General features: G+C 40.9%; 2 protein-coding genes across 3 annotated transcripts in view; one reads left to right on the plus strand and one right to left on the minus strand.

Moving 5' to 3' along the window:
• The window catches only part of snx14 (sorting nexin 14), a 30,441-nt gene extending 29,789 nt beyond the window's left edge, over positions 1-652 (plus strand). For both annotated transcript variants that reach the window (XM_072678645.1, XM_072678646.1), the window contains one exon: positions 527-652. In XM_072678645.1, the coding sequence (XP_072534746.1) occupies positions 527-541 (15 nt within the window). In that variant the 3' untranslated portion in view covers positions 542-652. The remainder of the gene's footprint in view (positions 1-526) is intronic.
• On the minus strand, positions 594-23,328 carry nt5e (5'-nucleotidase, ecto (CD73)). Its single transcript, XM_072678647.1, has 9 exons — positions 22,991-23,328; positions 19,652-19,874; positions 18,539-18,727; positions 13,752-13,949; positions 12,248-12,402; positions 11,761-11,869; positions 9,663-9,812; positions 7,140-7,340; positions 594-5,519 (listed from the first exon to the last, which is right to left on the minus strand). The coding sequence occupies exons 1-9, from the start codon at positions 23,321-23,323 to the stop codon at positions 5,353-5,355; spliced, it is 1,725 nt and encodes a 574-aa protein (XP_072534748.1). The 5' UTR covers positions 23,324-23,328; the 3' UTR covers positions 594-5,352.
• Positions 23,329-25,885: the final 2,557 nt, after the last annotated feature.

Here is a 25,885-nt window from a genome sequence, read left to right on the forward strand (position 1 = left end):
TGAAACTCTTATTTTTCAACCATTCTTTAGTTCGTTAGATTTATTTGTGTTCTATGGGTCATTGTCTTGTTGCATTACCCAGTGTCTCTTGAGCTTAAGGTCATGAACTGCTTCTCTAACATTCTCCAGTAAAATGTTTTTGTAAACCATGATGCTCCCTTCACCATGCTTCACAGTTAGGGTGAGGTTTGAGTGTCTGTTTGTGTTATTAGTTTATTTCTATTGTGTTTGGCTATAATCAATGCAGAAATCCAGGTAATTCAAAATTCCAAAGAGTTTGCCTACTTTTTCTTGCAGCTGTTGACAGAGGGATTCTCTACTGAGAGTGGATAAATGTTTTAATAACTCTATTTGCATAACCACCTGGTGAGTCAGACTTATGTCCTGTGTGTGCATAACAGTACCGGATAGAAAACCCAGGCAAATCTGTGTTTTCTCTTGCCAAGGTTATTTAAAAACCTGCATATGCAAACACGGACGTGTTGTAGAAATTTCAAGACTTTGATTTTGCTTTCTCTTCACACAGGGACCCAACCGCTAGAAGAATGCAAAAACAATATTCTGCTGCGTTCTTGAACTCTGTGGACACATACTGACATTCCAATGTTTATTATTGCACTACTGAAATACAAAAATAAAATATATTTATTAATCAGTTTTGCAGTGTGGAATTTATGGAACTACAGAATCCCAAACAAAACAAAGAGATTTAGGGAGTCCTCATGGCAGTGGGTGGGAAACTGCTGTCCTGGAGGGCTGGCCATTACCAGGTTCAGTTGTGGTGTTGGTGCAATCGTCAAACTTCCTATCCCATTTTTTTTTCCCCTTTTCTTTTTTTGAAACTGAATCTTTGACTATGGTCAATTTAGTTGATGAAATTCAGGGACACCAGAATCAATTACATCATCAGTCATAACTCCACATTTTATGCTGATTTCATACAAGCCTTTTTCTTCCTTCCTTGCTCCCATAGAGCCTTAAGAAGTCTTAAAATACATCTAGAACATGTAGATCATAAAATATCTTTTTTGAGCGTTTTGTATTATTAGGGCTATTCAGTGCTAAGATGATGCCTGAAGACCAGGTTGAAACAAGGGGGGTATTAATTTTTTTCCACTGTTGACATCCTAAAGGTTTTACGAAAGCATTCCGATTTTAAAACATGTGCAGCAACCCTGAACATAGCCAGTGCTGCAGATACGAACTGCACTCTGTATGCTCCCTATCATACTTCAGAATCAGACACAGCTTTGCAGACCTTAAAGGGGATTTCCACTCCTATTTCTGCGTATCTCAATCGGATGCAACCATAGTGGTAATTCTGATTGGTTTGGTGTTAAACACTAAATGGGGACGGGCCTAGTACAAATTGTTCACAGTCGATGCCTCTCAATAGTACATTACACGAAGATTATGAATACACTGAAGCCAAGACAGGTTTGACAAAGGTTTGCCATAAATTAAAATGAAAAATAAAAATAAAGAATGCCTAAAAGAGGTTGCTTAAAGTCACCAGTAGCTAATTCCTAAGTTTAGTTAGGTTATAAAATATTCCAAAACTGAAAGATATGTACAGATTTAATAAACAGTGGTTGTGCTGGCTGGTCCGTACATGCATTTCATACTGTGGAACAATCCAGTCTGCTGTGGGTTATTTCATTCACATTAGAAATGCCACTGCATAAAGAGCCAGCAGCTGCTGCAGCGGCCTGACTGCCCTCAGAATGCCCTCAGAATGCCCTCCATGGAAATGCAGTATTTCAGACCGCACATATATTTCCCACATGTTTGCGAGGCAGTATGTGTGGTGCTCTTTCTGCTGAAAGGACAGTTCCACAACACATGGAAATGACTGCCCTCAAGATAACAGAGGATTAGAGCTTGGTATGTCCTGATACATTGGCCAATAATATGAGCTGGTATTGACGACCCATTGTTTTAGTAACAGAATCAGAACAGAGATAAATGCCTCCACAGAGCTAAACAGTGTGCTAGCCATTTCGACTGGAGCCATTGTGTGGCATCTGTCCAGCCGTCCAGTTTAAATGCAGAATAGTGCTACACAGCGGTAGGTTATACAGATGATAATGTAGGTTCAGTTTCAGCTTAATTTTTTTAATGAGGTCTATCCATACGGTTTTAGTGTCGGTCGAGTATATTTTTAAAAGATCTCTGCAGTGAATAAATGAAGATTTTACAGATATAAGATCACTGAAGGTCCAAATCCAATTTCCAGTTTGTTTGCAATGTTAGCCTGGCATCCCCCTAGATATCAAACATGCCTTGGGGTAAGTGATCAACTTTTTAATAGAACTATTCTAAGCAACCAAAGTAGTCCCCTTTAGCACCTTAACTGGTCTCATTCACAAACATGTCATATGCGTCAGGCCCTGATACTGATACATATAGATAGATATAGATATACACCCATGAACTAACATGTTATTACTTCTCACAGATGAAGCAATCCCATTTCAACGACACACCTGAGGTGCATATTAGAACATAACCAAACCAAACCTAAGTTCTTCCAACGCTCATATCAATAAGTTTACTGACCAACAGCACAGTCTGAGTACAGTATGTATTTCATCTTGAATAGATTAACTTCTCTCTTATAATAGTATTCCAAGCGCAATCTCCTCTTGCCAAGGCTACCAATGAAATATCAGCAAAGTGGCAGGGGGAAGCATCAAGTTTCATCTATCTAATGTGTGAAGTGACACAGCAAACAAGCAGACAATCAGAGCATGCTTTGTTCTCAAAGTCTACAACCCTGCAACCCTGTGAGCTGTTTTCTCTCAGAATTACAATGAATTCACTTTTTATTCAGCGCCTGCTCTATCCTGTGTGCACGGCCCCAAAGGTTCTCGCTTCTGTTGTTTGACAATGACTGCAGGAAGCTCTTGAATGTACTGAGCCAGAGCCACCAGCATACAGCGGAGCTTTTGAAAGGAGCGATTCACCAGCTTGCCATTTTAAATCGAACACAGGAACTGAAAAGCAAAACTCTGCGAGAAATGCCCTTTCGCTTTTAACAAAAACTCAACACTGGTTCTGTACGTACTACTGCCATTTACGAACTTAATGCTTGAGAAAAACAGGGGTAGAAAGTGAATAGGTGCCAGATGGGCATAGAGATTTTATTGGGAAAGCTACTATTTACAATTCTACTTTGGGTAGGGATGTCCTGATCCGATGTGAAGCGGAGCTAATCCAGGAATATTTGAATGGATCGGGTATCGGCCTGCTCTCTGGGCTCTTGTTATCACTGTCTTAGAGGTGATGTGAATAGGGCATTGTCCACCACCTGCAGGAGCAGCACATGTTTTCAAAAGGTCACAAAGAGATCTAAATGGCAGCTGTGTGGAGATTTGGACTTTACAGGGGTAAATGAAAACACTGCACTGCAGACCTGTTTCGCAGACATGAATCAAGGCATAGTTTTAATCTACACTGAAATGCCCATAGAGATTTCTCAGTTCCTTCTAGTCTAGATTTCGTTAGGGACAGTGGCCCGTCTAAAAAGTTGTTTTCTGCCAGTTACCATATGCAGTACTCCACTTGCGACTGGTAAAAAAAAAAACAGAAGTGTAAAGGAACTGGTCTGTTTTACCACATGCTGCATCTGGTTTAAGATTTAACAGCTTGTTCAACAGAAAGAAGCTGGCCAGCGCACCCACTAGAGACTCATGTATTCACTGTATTCACACTGACAATATACAAGTAGCATTACTTTACATGAGTAGCACTCAAAGTCCCTCAAAATCCCTTTTTTTTTACATTAACTGACAGCCACATAATCAGGAAGGCCATTCAGAATTTCATCAGAATCCTGGACGACTCTGGCTCAGGTTCCTGCACAGGTTTGTGCTTTTCCTGCTCAAGCACACCCTCACAACTCATCTGTTACTAGCCAGGTTCAATAGGTTTGTTAAAGCAGGGAAATTAGCAAACTGTGCTGGACTCTGGTCCCTTTTGCCCACCCCTTGTCCAGAGTGTCAAATTCCCATATCATAAATGAAGTGATTTTACTGTAGTACTGTAGATTTTACAGGCAGCAACTCTTACTTTAATTATTCTGTATTATTTGTGAAAACACCAATATCAGATCTGTAACGGCAGATACCCAACATTTAAGAATTCAGATTGGACTAAAATGTAAAGGTGCACGTATTTGTCACTGTCATGTCCTCCGCATTTAACCCATATGTGGTAGTGAACACACCCACTCACTAGTAAACTAGGGGCAGTGAACACACACACACACCCAGAGCGGTGGGCAGCCAACTCCAGCACCCAAGGGCCCAACAGTGGCAGCTTGCCGACCCCGGGAATCGAACCCACAACCCTGTCATCAACAGCCCGCTGAGCCACCACTGTAGGGGGACCTGGATCAGAACATCCCTAGTCTTAGGTCAGGATTGCTAGCATACTAGAAATCTCTATGGCTATGTTCACATTATAAGGCTCATTAATAAATTCAGATTTTTTGCTCGGATCACATTTGGCTATCTTGACGGTTCATGTTCAAAAATGTAAGTAAGTGACCTGGTATCTGTCTGTAATGGAAACGAACTGATATGCCCCACACTGATATGCTCTTTCATATGTTCATCTCTAGCACTGATTTTTTGCCGCGCTGCTGGTGCTGGCTGCTGGTGTCGGCTGCTGGAGCCGGCTGATGGTGCCAGATGAACTGGTATTGGTTATGATACCACATATCTAAGACCACATATGAAACCGACACAAATCTTGTTCACATTGCCCTTAAAAAATCAGATATGAGTCACTTGAGCATGGTAATGTGAACGAATGCCCTTTCCTTTCCTGTAATATAAATATATAAATAACTGTCATTAGATTTAAAATATTGACCAACATGAATAAAAATTTTTTTTTTGGAGTTTTCAAAGAAGCATTCTGTCTTCATGGTTTCATCTTGCTAAAATAGGAATGCTCTAGGCATTGACTATGGTGCAGTGGTTATAAAAAGTGATTACATGAGGTGTCTTTAGGGTAAACCTACTATTTGCCCTTGTGAGTTTTCTATCTGCCTTTCAGGTCAAAACAGCAGACAAACTCTGAACTGAATAGAAATTCAAGCAACATTTTACACAGAGTTTCGTAACTAAGACCCTTGTTTCCCAGTTGTAACCTGTATTTATACTGTACAGAACAGAAGATCTGCACAAAGCCTAAATCAAACACAGTGCTTCTGTCTAAACTCCTCAGAGCTCTGAGGAGGCTAATAGCACTTGCTGTTGGATATGTGAGAACATGAAGCATGTACCATCAGCTGTCAGTACTTACAGACAGTCCAGACTTGCACCACTATATGACAAACTAATCTCACTGGCTCATAGACAAGGCCCAGAGCAGTGCAAACAGCAGGAGAGCCATGACGGGACTCTGGTGTCCGATGGCAGAGTTGAAGATGCGAATGCGGCCCTCCACCGCTGGGTGAACTCTCTTCCTCTCCGAGATGTAGCCAGCCACCACGGCTATGTCCAGGTCACCTGTGGGCAGAGTAAAAGGCTGTTTACATGATGTTGCGTATCTGAATACTGCCTATTTTGTCTATTACAATATTTACAATGAGGCATTTTGTCTGCAATAACAGGTGTGCGTTGAATTGGACTTGCAAAACACCATTTGCAACAGATACTGTGCGTTTTCAGAAACACAGGTCCAGACCTCTACCGGCAACTAGATAAATCAATTTTTGGGGGGATCACATGATTTTTATGCTGATAGGATATGCAAAACAGTGGTACAGCAGGCCTATAACAGGCAAATTACACCCCGGGGGTGTCACGTGTCATGGACTTTTAGTTCTGTATTCATGTCCACGTCACCATGGACTTTTATGTTGAAAACCATCCCATGTATCACGCCATGTTTTCTGTTGTGTTCATGTGTGTTTAATTTACGTCCATTGTATGTTTTGATTTGGTTCACCCGAGGGCTGGGGTATTTAGGGAGTGAACGCAATCTCCCCAAGGCAGATTATTACAGTTCCGAAGCCGACCTGGAGTGTCGGCGGCTGTCTAAGCCATTTCGTGCTTGATATCCTTGGTCTAAGTTGTGGTTTTCACAAGGACGTCTGTGAGAGTCCGTCAAGTTCATATGCATATCGCTTCTCTGGTTTCTACACGGTCGCCTTGAGGATTTGGCGACTAATCCCTAAGCTCCTGTTCACGTCAAGTAAGTTTTAGATGTGCCTGACGAGCGCAGGGTTTTGTTTGTTTACTTTTACTGGCCCTGCCAGTGGATTTTTGGTCTAGCCTTACCCCTCTTGTTTATTTTCCCCATCACGCCTAGCTCCCTGGCTACCAACCAGCCTCAGGTGGCTTTCATGTTTTTGCCCATGTTCGTTTGTCACGTTTGTATTTTGTTTAATCATTATCCCTTGTGTTATTGCTGCATTCTTGTGTTTACCCCTGTTTGGTTCATTAAAGGCTTGCATTGCACCGTCCCTGCGGGTGTTCACCCGTCATTGATCTAGCCAGTCATGACATATATAAACCAAATTAATGTATATATTGCTATATATAAACTAAATTAATTATTAAAATATAAAAAAATATGGAAAAATATGTTATTTTTTCCAGTATGTTAAAGTTTGGAAAATCAATAGGAAGTATGTCTAAAATGAAAACTGTCTATAAACGTTCGTATTTCTGTTTAAAATGACCATATGACCAGCTGACATTACTGTGCACTAGTCGTATTGCCCTGTCCAAAAGCATGTGTTTATTCTAAAGTAAAGAGTCAATTCTGTTTTCAATATTTTTATGCTACAAACATACACAGCTTTTCAATACCTGAACATTTTGCTTTTAGTTTTTCTTGAGAGAGAAAAGTCATGAAAGCTTACCCTAGCGCTAAAGAGCATGACATACTGGATTTTAAGAGGGTATACAGACACTACAAAGCACTTGTTTAGTAAATGACACACATAACAGGTTTCCCATTTTCTTTTCATAATTACTGTTCCCCAACTGTCCAATCGCTGAAGCCCCAGATTAATCTATGCCAGGTGTCCAATACGAAGCCGTGCAGATGACATCTACGTGCCTTGTCACAGTGTGTAAGTGTGAGGGATACGACGGCTTATTACATGAAGGCAAACTCACCGCTGTCATGCTTGAGCATGTTCGGCTTGATCATGGAGTATCCGTCACCACCGTCCACCAAATAGGACGGCATAACCACTTTATAGATCTTCTTAGGATCCAGAGGCTCGTAGCTGGGCACCCTACACTCGGTACACAAAACACTGGCCTTCTTCACACGCTGACCAGGGGATTTTGTCAGGTCATACTCAATTTGAAACCCTGCAAACACACACACAGACACGCACAACATAGAAACTTGCTTTTTTCATCCTTATCAGAACTGTCAGCAGGTAAAGTGACCCTGGCCTTCACACGATTAGTCTACTGTTTTTAAATGATTGTTTAATTGTTTGTTTTATTTGCCAGTTTGAAGGTCATGAGAAAAAGACTCTTGAGGCTGACCAGAAAATTGTCGGATGATGTTTCAGAAATCCTTCAAGGGTTGAAAGCAGCAGCGGCTTTTAATTTCTGTGCCTAAAAATAAATTTGGACATGATGCGATTTACCATAGCTCATGTCCCAAAAGACTGCGGCTTTCTCTTTGTGGTTTCTACAGATATAACTCCTCTTAATCTGTTTCAAGGTTAGTTGTCAGTTATGCAACTGTTTTTCTCCCAAAACTCACTGTTTAGTTTGGGCAGAGGGGGATACAGGTTAATGCACAGAGATCCCGCTCGGTTTTGTGACAATGTGATCTGACCTCAGGTGAACTAAGTGGCTCACATAGCCACAATGTCCTCTCAGCCGCTGCTCCATGTTAAACTCCACAGAAATATGCACTTATATATATATACACTTGGGGTATACAGTGAGTCCAAGAAGTATTTGATCCCTTGCTGATTTTCTTCGTTGGCCCACTAATAAAGACATGATCATTCTATACTTTTAATGGTAGATGTATTCTTACATGGAGAGACAGAATATTAAAAAGAAAATCCAGAAAATAAATCTAAGGAATATATATTAATTGATTTGTATTTCATGGAGTGAAATAAGTATTTGATCCCTTAGTATTCATTAGCAGTTCTGGCTTTTACAGACCAGTTAGACACTCCCAATCAACTTGTTACCTGACCTGAAGCCACCTGTTCTCACTAATCACTTGTGTGAAAAACACCTGTCCACAGAATCAGACAGATCACACAGATTTCAAGTCTCCAACATGGGTAAAACCAAAGAGCTGTCACAGGACCTCAGAGTCAGAATTGTTGACCTTCACAAAGCTGGAATGGGCTACAAAAAGATTAGTAAGGTGTTGGATGTGAAAGTAACAACTATTGGTGCAATTATCAGAAAGTTTAAAGAGTATAACATGACAATCAACAGACCTCGGCCCGGTGCTCCAAAGAAGATTTCGCCTCGTGGGGTGGCAATGATGCTGAGAACAGTCAGAAATCGTCCTGCAACCACTCGGCAGGAGTTAGCAAATGACCTGAAGGCAGCTGGGACCACAGTTTGCAAGGAAACAATTGGCAACACTTTGCGCAACAATGGATTCACATCCTGCAGTGCCCGAAAGGTACCCCTGCTGAAGAGAGCACATGTGGAGGCGCGCCTCAAGTATGCCAATGATCATTTGAAAGATGAACCAAGTTATTGGGAGAAGGTTTCGTGGTCAGACGAGACCAAAATTGAACTTTTTGGCCTCAACTCCACCCGCCATGTGTGGAGGAAGAAAAATGCTGCCTATGACCCCAAGAACACTGTGCCCACCGTCAAGCATGGAGGTGGAAGCATAATGTTTTGGGGGTGTTTCTCTGCCAAGGGTACAGGGCTACTTCACCGCATCACTGGGAAGATGGATGGAGCCATGTACCGCACAATCCTGAGGGACAACCTCCTCCCCTCTGCCAGGGATCTGAAAATGGGCCGTGGTTGGGTCTTCCAACATGATAACGACCCTAAACATACAGCAAAGGCAACAAAGGATTGGCTCAAGAAAAATCACATTAAGGTCATGGAGTGGCCCAGCCAGTCGCCAGACCTCAATCCGATCGAAAATCTATGGAGGGAGCTGAAGGTCAGAGTTGCCAAGCGACAGCCCACCAACCTTCATGATTTAGAGAGGATCTGCAAAGAAGAGTGGGCCAAAATTCCCCCTGGTGTGTGTGCTAAACTTGTGGTTAACTACAACAAACGTCTCACCGCTGTGCTTGCAAACAAAGGCTTTGCCACTAAGTATTGAGTGTGTTTGGCAAGAGGGATCAAATACTTATTTTCCTCATTGAAATACAAATTAATTAAAATATATTCTTAAAAATTATATTCTGGATTTTTGTCTTGATATTCTGTCTCTCCATGTTAGAATATATCTACCATTAAAAGTGCAGAAGGATAGTGTCTTTATTAGTGGGCAAACAAAGAAAATCAGCAAGGGATCAAATACTTCTTGGACTCACTGTATATATATACCCCAAATATACACAGGACCTTCTGTGTTAAAGTTATTGCAATAAGAGCAGGGAACTCTCTCACATGGTTTGTTGTGACATGTTGAAAAAGTAGTATGACACTGCTGATAAAGGATTTTTGACCAAGTACCTGAGACCTGTAGGAATTCTCCAGTGTTTCCGCCATATCTGCGAACGCTGTGCTCAAAGGCCTGAAGGAGAGTGGAGCCTTTTAGCTGGACCAGGTCAAACGTCCCACCAAACGGCAGAACACCGATCACATCCTCCATGGTGATGGTACCTGCAAAAGTGACCAGACAGATGAAGTCACTCACTAGGCTGATTTCAGACTAACAGTTGACGCCACATTTATCATTTTTATCTTATTTCGGTTTTGTTTTATTTTTATTATTTGGTGTCGATCTGAGGTGGATGGGTTCCCCTTTTAAGTCTTGGTTTCTTTCAAGGTTTCCCTTGAGTTTTTCCTTGAAAATGTAATTGAATTTCCAAACTGGAAGGGGTCACCTTTCAGGTTTTGAGGCTCCAGTGAACCACAGTGAGAGCTATAATTTAGAAATGGTAAAATAACTTCCTTCCCAGGAGTGGCCGGCCTACCAGAATTTCACCAAGAGCACATTGATGACTCATCCAGGAGCTTACAAAAGAACCCAGCAGAACATCTAAAGAACTACAAGTCTCACTTGGGTCTCAATATTAAGGTCACAATTCCAGAATAAGAATGACAATGCTCCAAAATGTCATCCATGGAAGAGCTAATCACTGCTGACCAAAAATTACACAAATGTCTGTCTCGCAATGGCCACAAACTCAAAGACTCAAAGAACTTTTGGAATAACATTCTGTGGACTGATGAGCCAAAGATGGAACTTTTCAGGAAACATGAGTGCTGTTACATCTGGAGTCAAGCTAACACCACATTGCAGCATAAGAATATCACACCAACAGTCACACGTAGTGGTGGTAGCGTGAAAGTCTGGGGCTGATTTGCCTCTGCAGGACCTGGATGACTGATTATAATCGATGAATAATCTATGAATTCAGCTCTCTAACAGGAAGTCCTGAAGGAGAATGTCTACCCATCAATTCTGTAGCCTAAAGCTTAAGCGCAGTTGGGTTATGCAGCAGGACAATGATTTAAAGCAAACCAGAAGATCCATCCACATCAAACTCACCCATCCATGCATTTATGGCCCTTGCTTTGTGCACTGAGGCACAATCAAAAACAGGGCCTTTCTCAAACTTGTTGTCCTCAAACAAAGTTGGAAGCATACAATTGTCCAAAATGTCTTATGTTATGCTGAAGCAGTGAGATTTCCCTTCACTGTAACTAAGATGTCTACGCCAAGCCCTGAAAAACAACCCCATAGCATTATCCCTCCTCCATCAATCTTTATAGCTGGCACAATACAGTCAGGCAGGTCAGGTTAACCTGGCATTCATCCCACCCAGACTTAACCATCAGACTGCCAGATAGAGAAGCGTGATTTATCACTCCACAGATCACGTTTCCAGTGCTCTAGAGTCCAGTGGTGGTGTGCTCTACACCACTCTGTCTGACGCTTGGCTTTGTGCTTGGTGATTGGTAAGGCTTGCATGTAGCTGCTCGGCCATGGAAGCGCCTAGGCAGTTTTTGTGCTGATGGTAATTCCAGAGGAGGTTTGGAACTCTGCAGTTATTGAGACAGCAGAGTGTTGTAGACTTTTATGCACTATGCACCTCAACCTTAAGCAAGTTGCTGTGGTTCCTCTGCTTCACTTTTCAATAATACCACCCACAGTTGAAGGTGGAATATCTAGGAGGGAAATAATCAGAAAGAAATTTCACCAGCTGATTATACTCGGTGCAAAGGTGGCATCCTGTTACAGCACCACCCTGGAATTCAGTGAGCTCTTTAGAAACACCCATGCTTTCACTAACGTGTATAAAGGCAGATTGCATGTCTAGGTGCTGTATTCTTAAGGTCACCCTAAAACCTTTAAGATGCCAATGTGTTTAGCACTGCCCAACAGTTTTTAATTAAACTGCATGTATGGAGCTACAGTACATCTGTGGGCAGTTAGCCTTCAAACCAAGCTATGCTTGTCATGTGGTGCTCTTGCGATGTCACTTGCCAACAGTACAGTAACCACAAAATCTATAGCTCAACTGCTGTGTGTTCACAGATACTGCACATATATTAAAGGATGAAAAAACACTCTTAAGCAGGGATCGCTAAAGCAGACACATACCATTCCTGTTACGCTCATCAATAGGAGTCCGAATCCCTCCTCCATTTAAAATACAGGCACTCACATGGTTCCACTGGACTTCATCTGGATATTTGATGTAGTGATGAACCTGCACAAATAGAAATGAGGTTATAAGCAGGGGTCAGTTGAAGCTAGTTAATATTAGTTTTTATTATCTGGGCAAAACATGCCTAAATAAAATCCCATCATACTTTCTGGGCATAATCTGGGCAAAAATAAAATAAACAAAAAACCCTTGCCATCAGAGCAAAATAAATTGGGGGAAAGTCCGATTTTATATAGTCTGAGGGTGTGTGTGTGTGTGTGGGGGGGATTAAAATAAATAAATACAACAAGTAAATGTTAAAACTGTATGAAATAAAATAATAAATATCGTACTAATCTTACAAATTGGCAACAGTATCTAAATGATGTAAATAATAAGAGATTCATAATACGTTCAGACTGGCTGCTGAGTTCGACTGACCATGGCATCGCAGATCAGGTTCCCCAGGTTACACTCCCGGAATCTGCACTCTTCAAAGGTTCCGTTGAGGTAGACGAGAGTTCTCCCCACGTACTGAGATGAGTAATTGGCCAGGCTCACTTTCCAGGACTCCACGTCGGCCTTGATAGCTGGATCTGGAAATCCGCAAAAAGGATTTTTTTTTTTACATAATGGATTCAGCAGGATGTTTGGAATTAACCATCAACTTTCCTGTGAGGCACCTTCTCATATCCATTGAACTGAACTTCCCTAGATATTTTCATATTCTGAATTTCTAATATTTAGATCATCATTCCTGTGGGCCATGCTGACACGATTCAGATTACTCATTCTGGCAGAGGAGGATGTACTGTGCTTCTGTAACTCATCATAAGTTAATCATGTTGTGTTTATGTTGTGTGTCTATCGTCCATCACTGACTGAGTCAATCATTTTCCTAGCAAATCTTTTGCTCAGTGTTAAAGGCGTTCTTCTTTTCTGTTCCCCTCATAGACCAAACCAGAATGTTTGTTGGTCTTTGGTACGAAAGAGAGTATGGATTACATTCCATCAGCATGTAAGCAGTTTTTTATGTTGTAAATATGAAGGAAACAGTTTGAACCTACAAAAATTACAGACTACAAATATACCCCCTGCCTAAGGAGTAAAATATGCAGTATGAATCAGCAAATCTGTGCAATCCTTTACACATTACACTGGTGAAAACTGTTAAATCATGTTGTGTTTGGGCCTAAGCTAATGGACTGGAATGAGAAAATACACTAATATACACACTGCCCTAGAACGCTCTCCCCATACACACTGCCCTAGAACGATCTCCCCATACACACTGCCCTAGAAGCGTCTCCCCATACACACTGCCCTAGAACGCTCTCCCCATACACACTGCCCTAGAACGCTCTCCCCATACACACTGCCCTAGAATAGTCTCCCCATACAAACATTCCTAGAATCGTCTTCCAATACAGACTGTCCTAGAACGGTTTCCCCATACACGCTGACCTAGAGTGGTCTTCCCATACATGCTGTCCTAGAGTGGTCTCCCTATACACGCTGTCCTAGAACGCTCTCCCCATACACACTGTCCTAGAACGCTCTCCCCATACACACTGTCCTAGAACGCTCTCCCCATACACACTGTCCTAGAATGGTCTACCAATACAAACTGTTCAAGAACCGTCTTCCAATACAGACTGCCCTAGAACGCTCTCTCCATACACACTGTCCTAGAACGCTCTCTCCATACACGCTGCCCTAAAACGCCCTCCCCATACACGCTGTCCTAAATTTGGTCTTCCAATATAGACTGTCCTAGAATGGTCTGCCCATACACACTGTCCTAGAACACTCTCCCAATACAGACTGCCCTATAATGGTCTCCCAATACATAGTGTCTTATAATGGTCAATGTAAATCTATTTTATTACAATTGCGATCATCAAATGGAGAGCAGTTTGGTGAAAGCTCTTACTGCAGCACTCACCCTCTGTTACAGAGCTGTCCAGAAGAATTGGATTTCCTGTAGCATTTTTCACATTTCCAGCAGAGTCAAAGGTCACTTTGAGGTAGCCAAGGTATTTCCCAAAAGCGTAGGCCTGCACCACCGGCACCTGGCGCCCATCCTCTGACTGCACCATGAACGGGTACAGCCCAGCAGGCACCTCTGTGGATGGAGGGGTCCCTGAGGATACCCACATACGTGCACACACACACACACATACAAGTATGTGATACACTTGGTGTGGAAAACAAAGTAATGGAACGTAAACATCTTTGATACAGTGCCAACATGTGTGGGAGTACTGCATGAAGAAGTTCCTGTAGTGTTACAGTTAGCGTTAGCACAGTAAAAAAAGACTTCAGAATGTCAAGGTAAAATGATTTTCATTTTCAAATTATGTCATCCTCACCTGAGCTCTGATCATTACCACCTGTTGTATAGCTAATTAGGGTAGTATATAAGCTTGGGCTTATATACTACTTCCTGAGTATGTTTTCCGTGTATGACTTTTACCTTTGTATTCTGACCTTGCCTTTTTGCCTGAGACTTTCTACCTGTGTCTTAGTTATTTGGATTTATACCTATTGCCTTTTTTTTGACTACGTTTTTGCCTTCCCCTTTTGAATGCGTTCACTTGTGACGTTTATCCTTTTATGCCTGCCGGGACTGATCATTGCCTGTTTGTTGACTTCGAATTTGGATTACGACCTTTTTATTAAAGTGATATGTTTATCAATGCTGAATATACTATATAAAAATAATAATAACAGTATATTATTTCCTAAAGGCACACTATCATTTAACACCTTTAAATAGCACACCAAGTAACATGTAATCATAATAACCATAACAAGAAGAAGAAGACTAAAAAGAAGGAATTTAAAGACTGTATATAAATAAAGAAATAAGTACATACATACATATACATACAATCATTTTGGAGGGGGCTGAATTTGTCTCATGTAGTGTACTAGGGAGCACAAATCACTGCACAGGACGAAAATCAACAACAACCTCCACTGCCACAGTGTGTGTTTACAGCCAGTCACTGCTGACCTCTCACAGCCAGAGCATATTCTACATAATGATTAGCCAAGCGTTCTGTAATGCAAAACCCAGAAACTGCATTTACAAAGTACAGGCTGGAACCTTCTGTTTTTTGTTAGGGTTTGGTTGTTGATGTCCTCAGCCCAAATCCTTTTTACATTAACTTCTACTGAAATTTTCATTTGTAAAGTTGCTATTTTGGAGATTTGGAGAAGGTTTTGCGTGACAGGGATTATAGAAAGCATTAAGAAATAGGTCAAGATCACAAGAAAAGAAGTAATACTTTCTACAGACTGGTAGACAAATGAATAATAATAGATGTCTAATAACCTGCAAAAGGTTTAATAATGTTAAACACAGCAAGCCTAATATGAGGGCAGACCAACATAATTTTGAATATCATGCTCACTCTTAAACTCAGGATTAAGAGCAGGAAGGAAAAGCACACTCCCTGTATTTGAATATATTAGCTTAGAAAAAATATTATTATAAATATAGTATTTTGTTTGCTCCATTTCCACCCCAAGCTTACTTATTTACAACCAGTATCTAGGTCCTTTCATATCACATGACACCATGCTACCAGTGCTGGGATGGTAAAGGCTAGCATGTGCTTCCTCTAAGTCACATAAAGCCAACTAACACACCGCAACATCCTTACACAGCTGAAAACACTTGGAGGGGAACACTAACATCCAATTCTGTTATGTCAGCTAAGAGACACCCACACTGGCTAGCGTCACACTGAGTGAAGGGGAAGCAAGGCAATCCTACCCACCCAGAGAGCGCGAGACTACTGTGCTCTCTGAGACTCCCAGACATAAATGGCTGTGGCATCACTGAGGATCAAACTGGCAATCTCCCAAAGACAGGACCAGCACTTAGATTGCTGTGTTAAAACCTACAATATATGGACAGTATAGTATTGGGACACCTGCTTACAGTTACCTCTAAAATCAAGGGTACTAAGAAAAGAGTTGATCCTGTTGGAGTAACTGTTTCTAATCTTCAGAGCAGAAGGTTTTCTCATAGATTCTGGAGCATTTGACAAAAGTGTTAGTGAGGTCAGGATGTTGGATGATCACTATCCCACCTCATCCCAAAAGTATTAGTTGGAGCACCACCATCATTCCAGAGAACACAGATCCATTGCTCCACAGTTCAATGCTGGGGGACTTCATACTCCTATAGGTTGATGTTTACCTGCTCCAGAGAGTCCTATTGTACTTTTCTACAAGCTGTATGTGTGCATTTGCACATCTGTGTCAGTAATGGGACATACAGTGTAGCTTTCTACTTCTTCTGTTTGGTTTTTGCAAACTGACAACACAGTAAACCCAGCTCCAGATGCTAAGTGTCTGCATACAGCGTCAACACGCAGATATCTACCTTCCCACAGTTACAAACACACTCCTGAAATGAAGCAGGGCGCTGATAGTGCCACAACACTGAATTCTCCTTATCAGTGGAGCAGCTGCTGCCCTAAGACTTCTGGCAAAGGACTTCTGCAGGACTAGGGGAAGTTATCCACCTCAAAGAAAACAGCTCAGGATCCTGCCTGGCTGCTGCACTATGTTTATGCTCTTGTAAAATGCTTTATTGTGTTTTAATGCAGTACTTTCTGGAGTGGAGTAGGTCTTCTAAATTCTAACCAAGGATGCATTTCTACTTGATCCACATGCTACCAGCTCAGGCAAAATCTAGGAAATAATGTTTCAGTAAAGTATTTGGATGCAGAATGGACATCAGCAGTTCATTGCAGTAGCCTGACACAACCATATTTCTGCACAGTCTAGGGTCTCCAATAAAAACATCAGGGACAGGTGATAATGATCACTTTTTCCAGATGCACCTGATCTGCCAAGAGATCTGAAGTTTGCTTCTTTAGTTCAGGTGTTGTTTGTCAAAGACCACGTTTCATTTTAATCCATGACATCAATCAAACAAAACGCCGCCTCCAAACACACTTTGCCTCAGTAAACACAAAACAAACATACTATGAAAAGCGTCTAAACAGGCACAATACCTGACTTCTCTCTGTACCAGATTTGACACACTCTTCCTCAAAAGTTACACACGGGGACAAAATTGTTGGTACCCCTCGGTTAATGAAAGAAAAACCCACTATGGTCACAGAAATAACCTAAATCTGACAAAAGTAATAATAAATAGATATGCTATAATAATGAACAAATGAAAATCTGACATTGATTTTGAACCATGCTTCAACAGAATTATTTTAAAAAGTAAACTCATTAAACCATTAGACTTGGACAGAAATGATTGTACCACTGAAAATAATGTGACCAAAGGGACATGTTAAATCAAGATGTGTCCACTAATTAGCATCACAGGTGTGCTGCTTGGTGACATGGTGTGTACCACACTCAACATGGACCACACTCAACTGGAGCAATTTGCTCATGAGGAGTAGGCCAAAATACTTTCTGAGAGGTGCAGAAGTCTCACTGACAGTTACAGGAATCATTTGATTGCAGTGATTACCAGGGTTTTGCAAAAAAATATTAAGTTAAGGGTACCATCATTTCTGTCTAGGCCTGTTTCATGAGTTTATTTGTTTAAATAATTCTGTTGAAGCATGGTCAAAAAGCAATGTCTGACTTTCATTGGTTAATTTTAATAGCATTTTAATTTATTATTACTTTTGTATTAATACTTTTTGTAACCATTGTGGGGTTTTCTTTCATTAACCAAGGGGTACGTAAGAAAATCAAGACAACAAGTTGAATTCATTAATAATGATTCATTGCCTGGTTAAACCATTATGTAGGACCACAGTCCAATTTGTCACTCTCAAAACAACTTTACTACCATCAATTTACATCACTTTCATAGGCCCTAAAATAGAACCCTGTGGGACTTCCCAAAATATGCTAACAGTTACCAAATAATTGACTAAAAAATAACTAAACAATACATTTAGGATTCACTGGGTTGAATGTTTTTTATAGAATAATTTAATATATATAATAATATTACATTAAATTAGTGTAAATAGTCTAGAACTTCTTTCAGCAAATAAGCACACCAGACACCCCTAATTGGTTAAGCATTTAGGCTCTGTATTGCTCTAATCATACACCATCTGTTCAGATCAGATGGCCATTCATAGTAATGGGTTTTTGCACTGCAGCTTTGCCATAGGATCCCTCTCTGTGTAGTTAAGGACCCACTGTGCGTACTTTCGGTCTGCTCACATCTTTTACTGGCATTTTCCGTCGCGTGTGGAACAGATGCTCTTCTGTTTTTCCTCACCGACCACATCAATGCACAACAATTTCCAACCCTGTTTACTGATGTCCCTCCCACCAATCTAAATGCAGATGTCAGTGATGTTACCGTTTCTACTGAAACACTGGCCAGTCGAGCAGTCTTTGTAATTGAAGCTCCTCCACTCTGTGCCTCAATAAAGATACAGAAGAATACAGAGCACTGTAGGGCAACAGCTTCCTGAACTCTACATGGCAGCCTGCATTTCAGACAGTTTACACTGCTTTCCATGTAATTACTGAATAACAGTAATTTGGATTCCCTGTCTAGAAGCGTCTGCTTCTGTTTCTCAGCTCATTTAGTCAGGTTTCCCCTTTCATGTGTCATGTAAGAAACTATTTGCTAAGTCAACTATTCACACAAAAACTTTAATTAAGCAGTTTCATTAGCTAATAAACCAGGCCTTGCCTACAGAGTGAGCGTATCTGTACCTGTGTATAAGAATGTGTTGGTGTGTCCTCCGATGACCACGTCCACTCCCGGCACTTTCTTGGCGATCTCCTTGTCCACTGCAAATCCAGAGTGGCCGAGAGCGATGATCTTGTTCACGCCCAGAGTGGTCAGTTTGTGTACCTCCCGCTGCAGGGCTGTCACCTCGTCTTCAAAAGACAGGTGCGGTCCTGAAACCACAAAGCGGTGACTGTACTATTCTTTCTAACACTGCAAGAAGTCAGAGAAGTGACCTAGGCAAGGTATTTGGTAAAACTTCTTAATGAGGGGGGACATTAAAGGGGAACTCCAGTGATGTTTTAGCATTTTAGCATGAATAGCTTAATTATCTCAGAGATCTGAACAAAGTCGTTCAGAGAGGTTTAGTGTAAAATGCTGGATCATAGAGAAAGTTTCATCCAGCTTGAAAAATGTTTTACAGTGAGGTTAATGGAACCTGAAGTGTTTTAGATTACATTAGTTAAATGTTTATTGAATATGCTTACTGCAACATGCTACATTATTTATATTCGTTTTAACTTGGGTTTTGGCCTAAAAGATATTTTTAAGGATTTTTAAAATTATGTTCATAATTCATAATTGTAAATAATTATCACTATTTACCAATAACATCATAATGTGTAAAAATTCAATGAAGGTGTGTGGAACATGGTATATGTCCACTAATGGTTTAGGATAGTATGGCTATATTTGACCCTTTGTTCACACAACCACTGTTAAGAATGCTGACTCTACGATAAGCTATTTGATACCAAACCCCTCTGTATGACCTTGTTTGCATCCTAACAACTGCATTAATGTAGCCGAATTCCCCATTGAATGCAGATTTACAACAACAGAATATGAAAGTGAGAATAGCATTGCTTCTCCAAAGCCTGCCAGGCTTTTTTCACCACTAGTTTAAACAAAACACACTTATCCATCTTCCCTGCATCATTTACTATTATTAATAGTGATGTGTTACTCTCAAAATTTCGACATCCAAAGCTCATATTTTTCTGCTGCTTTTTTTCTACCTTGGCAACTTTCTACATCAGAATGATTCCAGTGAATAACGCTAAGGAAATTAACACAGAGGAGGGGAACAGTTGTACCTGGAAGAGACAGAGCGGGCGTCTCCTTGGACGTGTATCCCACAACACCCACTTTCTCAGAGTTGACGTTGAAGATTTTGTAGGCGGAGTAATGGCCACTGATGGTTGGCGCAAGGGTGCTATCAGGTTTGATGTTAGCGCTGAGCACAGTGCAGTTCACCTTCTCTAGGAAGGGCTTAATCAGACCATCAACTCCATTGTCAAACTCGTGGTTCCCCAGGGCCTAGGCATCACACACAGACACATGAAGGCAAAAAAATCCAATTAAAGTAATTACTCGCCAACCTGTTTATATTTTTCTGCTACATATATTGCAAGTTTAGCCCGATATCAATAATCCAACATGACATGATATTAATCATCCTATTGGGCAGATATAAGATAAGTAAATAAATTTAGGATGTGTTTGTATTTGAGGAGACAAAAACACATAATGGATAAATGTAATAACTGAAACTTTGAGGGAAGGACCACGCCGAAACTTCTGCAACATGAGCTATCATCCTCCTGTCTCCCACCACCTGCACTGAGTCTAAGAGGCTTCCCAAGACAGAGCCAGCCCTCTTTATGAGTGTGTTCAGTCTTCTTGTAGTCTGCTACTGCCCCAGAAGACCACTCCATATTTACAGTGAATGGTGACAGTCCAAATCCAGTTTTTGTTAGCAGTGTTAGCCTAGCATCTTCCATTGTACACTAAAGAATCTAACTCTAGACACCATACATGTCATAAATCATAAATCAAGTCATTCATCCCTATATGTATCCTATAATCATGTAATTACACTTAAACTATTACGTAATAGATACTGAGATTATAGCAAACCCCAGAAAGCAGGGTCACCACTTAAAAAAACAGCAAAAAAGTAAAAAAAAAGCTGCCAGACCACCACACCCACGCCCTTTCTGATCAGTGGAACCAAAACAGCATGTGCAGACCAGCTGACATACAGCCTGTAGCCCCCTGTAATCCACTGTAGACTTCCAGGAACAGGGCTGAGCCTCTAACCAAAGGAAACCCATGGCATTAGGAAAATCTGAACAGTGCTAGGGAAACACCCTCACTGTTTATGTGCCACATGTGTCCCAGAACGGCAGGCTAGACCGCGCTGGCTGCTGTAATGATGACCCATGTGGCTGAAAAGCGACCAGGTGTTCGTGCCAACAACAGCTTTGTAAAACCGTGCCATTTCCTCAGACAATTACTCAGGTCATGTTGTGACTCAACGTACTAACATTGTTTTTCTCAACAGTGTTGAAAACAAGGCTTTTCCTATTCATTAAACCACATCTCGGCTAGAGCCTCACAAAGGAAGAGTTGGAAAACAGCAGGACTGTACGGTCTCTCTCTACTGCAGCACATTTCTGAGGATCTGTCTTTAATTTTAGGATGTGTTTGTATTTGAGGTGTAAATATACAAAGTGTGTCTTATAAAAATCTTCCCAAAGATTAATCAGTATTGCTCACCTCTTGATGTAGAATGGGCGGCCTAAATGTAGGTCACGTTCTCGTAAGCATACTCCTGACCAATCACAAGGCTTTCTTCGACTCCGAAGATAAAGCTAAAGCTAAACCTGGCGAAGCTAAAGCTGCCCCGCATGCGCTGCCGTCCCTCCCGTCAGGCGCCTATCCCAGCTTGTATCTATGTATTGGGCTGGTAACTCATACATCAGAACCTCTGTAAACCCTAAAGCTCAGTGTCCACCACAGATCAACAAAAAGGGCCGTCTCATGGCTGCCTATTACTTGCCAAGGACTGGAATTTGACAACATGGCAGTCACCACTTTTGAAGCACAGTCACTTGTCAGTCGACAATCAACAATTAGATGGCAGAGTTACCCAAGCTAAAATGACAAGCAAAACCACATCAGGCACTATTCCGCAGTACAAAGGGAGGCCTATGAATACTGTGATTACTAGAAGGGCTTATACTGACTAGACCGATTAGGTGGAGGAGATGACAAGAGGGTGGAGCTTGGGTGATGAGGACACAAGAGAGTTAGACAAAAGGGCCATAACACCTGATCATCTTTTCTCATAAACAATTGTTCAGACTAGAGCACTAAAGGAGTTTCTTTGATGTATTAAGAGGTGGAGGGCGCTCAGTGTTCTGCCCCAGTGCTCTACAAAAAAAAGCCATGATAAAGGATGAAGACACTGACGAGTTATTTCCCAAAACCTGTATCTGGAGCTTCAAACACAGCTGGTATCTGCTTATCTCTAACAGCTCACACAGTGAAGTATTTAGGGGGTCACTAAACAGATCCAGCTATGGTACGGGATGGTATTTAGGTCTGCACTAATAAATCTTTTTAGCCTCTGATTTCCAAGCAAGTATACCTTCTGCTATTGCTGAGAATAAGGCGTAGCTTGTTCGGATTGGGCCGTTCAATTCTGCTTCTCTTACAATGGCACAGTGCTGTAAACGTTAGCCAGACACCGACCACATTTCCAGAATTTAAACCTACTATTCCTGCTTCAGGAACTTTCCGTGTAATCCATGTGACACAGCCAGCAATTGAAACACACTGCTATATATGATATTTTAATAGTGCTGTCAGAAACAACATGCTTTTCTTGAGCGTCTTGTACGTAAAGAACACTGACCATCTGCAAATTCATCATGAAGGAACTAACTAGTCCAGTAGTCCTCGCCCTGGGTGTAGGGCTGTGAATTTAGAATAAAAACATTTAACAGCAGTTTGGGAAAATGTGGCCCTGAAAACATTTAAATAGTAAAAATACTGTATAGCATGTTTTTACCATATTGTCCGCAGCCCTATACTGCAGTTAACTGAGTATCTGTCCTTTAACAACACAAGTAAAACTGAACAGCAGTATTTTTGCACCACAGCTGTACTGGTAGGCCACCATCATTCAGAGTCACTACATATAATACATATACTAAAGGATAAAATGTGTGTGTGTGGGGGGGGGTCATATATACAGTAAGTCTATATATATATATATATGGGATCTATAGGAATTGTTGTCAAACTGTAATATTTCCATCTAATCAGTAAATCCGCCCTGATAAAAGTATAAGACCCTTGAGGAATTCCTGGAAGTACTTCAGTTGTAACTTGCGCTTTAAAGAACCTTCAAGGAATCTTTTCTTCGTAATTCTTTGAAGGTTCCTCAAAGCACAACTCAAGAACCTCTCAAGGAACAGTGTGAAGTTCTACAGCTAAACCTGCGCTCTTTTCACCAACACATCACTATCTGCTCTGTGGCAGGTGTTACTGTGCCTGTATCTCACCCCCCCACCCAAAGTTGCCAGCGTCCAGTAACCCCCCCCCCCCACACACACACACACACATGGAGCGATGCGTTTCCTCACCATAGCGTCATAGCCGAGCTTGTTCATGAAGTGCGCTGCCTCGGCCCCTTTGTAGATGTTGAACCACACGGTGCCCTGAAACTGGTCCCCCGCGTCCAGCAGCAGCGCGTTCTTCTCGCGGCTCCGCAGCTCCTTGATTTTGGTGTACCTCCTCGCCACGCCGGCGAAGCAGGGCGCCTTCGAGCACTTCCCCGAGTCCTTGTTGGTCTCGTCGACGCGCGCGTGGACATCGTTGGTGTGCATCAGCGCGAGCTCCCAGTCCGCCGCGCACGCGCACACGCACAGCACCAGCTGCAGGAGCAGCGCGTGCAGCCCGCGCGGACACTTGCGCATCTCTCCGCGGGTAAGAGCGCAGAGTGCACGCGAGCTGTGGCTCACGAGGACAAAAGCAGCAGCAGCAGGGGATACAGCGAGGGCGGGGCGCAACACCTAACCAATAGGAGCGCACATACAGCGCTGAAAGGGAATCCTGGCTTTTGGGGATCGTATGGCTAACGCCAGTTTACGGGATGGGTGCCACTCGCTTGTTGTAGCTCTTTAAAATGGGAAACATAATTTTGTATCTTTTTTCAACTCTGACTCTAATAACACATATATTTAACTATTTAAATGTATTAGTCAGCTTTATTTAATTTTTTACTCGGTTTCTAAGCCGAAGATGGTTACATTTTTCTCAGCCCTGTTACCAAAACTCAATCATTTCCTTAAGAAAGTGTTTATTTAAAAAAAAATGGTTGACTACATATTCAAATAATTGATATTTACGACTAAAAAATCACAATATATGCCTGCATGTTGTATTTTTATATTTTTAAGAAGACACAAACCTGAAATTATTTTTTTTTGTAATTTAATAAACACATGGATAAATGATGGACTAAACACAATTGGAAAAAAAGTGGTTTATAATTTTTCTTTAAATAATTAAGTAACAGGAATGAATTTTGGGTTCTGGGGTTTGTTTTTTCAACAGAATATGTAATTCTTGCTTCTTTTGAGTCTTTTGAGTTTTTCTTATTCATCTTATTTGTCTTATTTATGTTGCCTAAAACACACACGTGTGTCACATTAAATAACACTGCTGTCTGTAATTTGATTATCAGAATTTCATAATGCAGTGCAGTCATGTCTATTTGTATTAGCTACTTTATAAAACACATTCTAACATTTGGTTGTTGCAAACTAGAAATTTAGTTACAGATTAGCCTTTAACCTTATATGGGACCTTATACATAGTTTAATTCCTCCCCTGCACTGAGCATTCCTCCATCACATGTACAGATCATTTCTATAATCAGACACAACACAGCCACAATACTGCATCCTGAGCCCACACACACTACATCCAGTCAAGTTTGGATCAGAATACTGGGCTCAATATATTTGATGTATGGCATTACACCTGGAAGTGCTTGGTTGTGGATCTACAGCTTTTTTTTTTAACTGTATTTTAACTGTAAAACTTGTAAAAAAAAAAAAAAAACTGTTAAAAAGGTGAACAGTATTACACTGAGTAATATTCACACTAATAAATCAATAAACCAGAGGACTCTACTCACTAATGTTACATGACTGAATTTTTTAGCATAGAATGAGCAAAAACATGGACTATAGCTACATGGCAGCTATGCTAATAGCATGAGAACAGGAAGCACCATTATAATGATTTTTTTCAAAACGTGGATTTTAAAAACAAACAAATATTATCTAAGAATTAATTTAGGTAACAGGACAGAACATTAAGACTAACCTCCTCCTTCAGAAGATCCAACTGATGCAACGTCCTGTTGAACATGTGACATGGTAATGTTCCAATTTCTTGTAGAGGGGTAATGTTTTACAATAACAGGACTGAAATGTGTATTATAACTTAAATATTATGGATTTATATTAAATAAATATTTTAAAAGCATAAATGGGATTTGGAGTCACACAACAATGCAAAGAAAATTACATGTCTGAAAGATTTTAATAATTATATTTCATAGTAAAATGTGTAGTTGGAGAGCAGGGACAGGTAACAAATGCTATTTTTTAAGTGTTTTAGGTAGTTTTTATTAATGTTTTAAATTGTATATAATATTAAATTGCAGTTTGATATTATTGCTATTTAACATTATATAAAATGTACAAGACACTGTGCTTAACAATAAAATGTATTTTACAATTATTTGTTGTGCACATTTATACATGTAATTTCCTGGGGAAGGAAATGGCACAAAATTTGCGGAGTATATCGTACATGTCCAGTACTACCTGTCCCTCTTCTCACCCCTGCTCTAGTAGTGATGATGTTATATGGTTGCACTGGATTGCTTACACGACTCCTAAACAAACAAGAAAGGTCCTATGGAAAATAAGACTTTCTGTGAAGTGGTTTTCTTGCTCTAGCTGAAACTAGAAAAGTATGAAAGATTTAACTGAAGCAGTATTACACGTGACACGAAAAATGGCGGCTAATGTAACGTTAATAACTAGCTACAGCAGCTAATGTGCTGTAGCTAGAACGATAAATAGCACTGCTCTACCAGTGCAAAAACAACCATTAACAGAATAAAGAATTATGTACCATCAAAAACAGATATCTAACTCCCTGCGCAAGGTGCGTTGCGATGCTCATTGCTAGCTTACACTCCGCCAACAGTCTATTTTCAGGCCTTCCACCTACATCGTTTAATAAAAATTGGTGCTTGTGAATATATCTACACCGATGGACGTGGTGGTCTCAAGATGAGGTGTGTTCAGGTTCATTTGTGCAGTACTGCTGTCTTGGGAATGGAAAACAGAGGTGCTCCACTGACTAAAAAAAAACTAGCTAGGCAACCTAGTCAACAGTCAGATGTACATTGCTATTTTTGCACCATTGAAATAACAATCCACCAAACATTAGACCGC

This window comes from Salminus brasiliensis, chromosome 1 (assembly GCF_030463535.1).
Source record: "Salminus brasiliensis chromosome 1, fSalBra1.hap2, whole genome shotgun sequence".
Taxonomy (NCBI): Eukaryota; Metazoa; Chordata; class Actinopteri; order Characiformes; family Bryconidae; genus Salminus; species Salminus brasiliensis.

What these genes read in the sequence shown, in the direction of transcription:
- nt5e (XM_072678647.1), bottom strand. Translation starts at nt 23,323, where the DNA reads ATGCGCAAGTGTCCGCGCGGGCTGCACGCGCTGCTCCTGCAGCTGGTG. An exon ending in GGACAGCTCTGTAACAGAGG is followed by an intron (nt 12,403 to 13,751) that starts GTGAGTGCTGCA and finishes GCGGATTTCCAG; the next exon opens with ATCCAGCTATCAAGGCCGAC. An exon ending in CATGCTCAAGCATGACAGCG is followed by an intron (nt 5,520 to 7,139) that starts GTGAGTTTGCCT and finishes CTCTGCCCACAG; the next exon opens with GTGACCTGGACATAGCCGTG.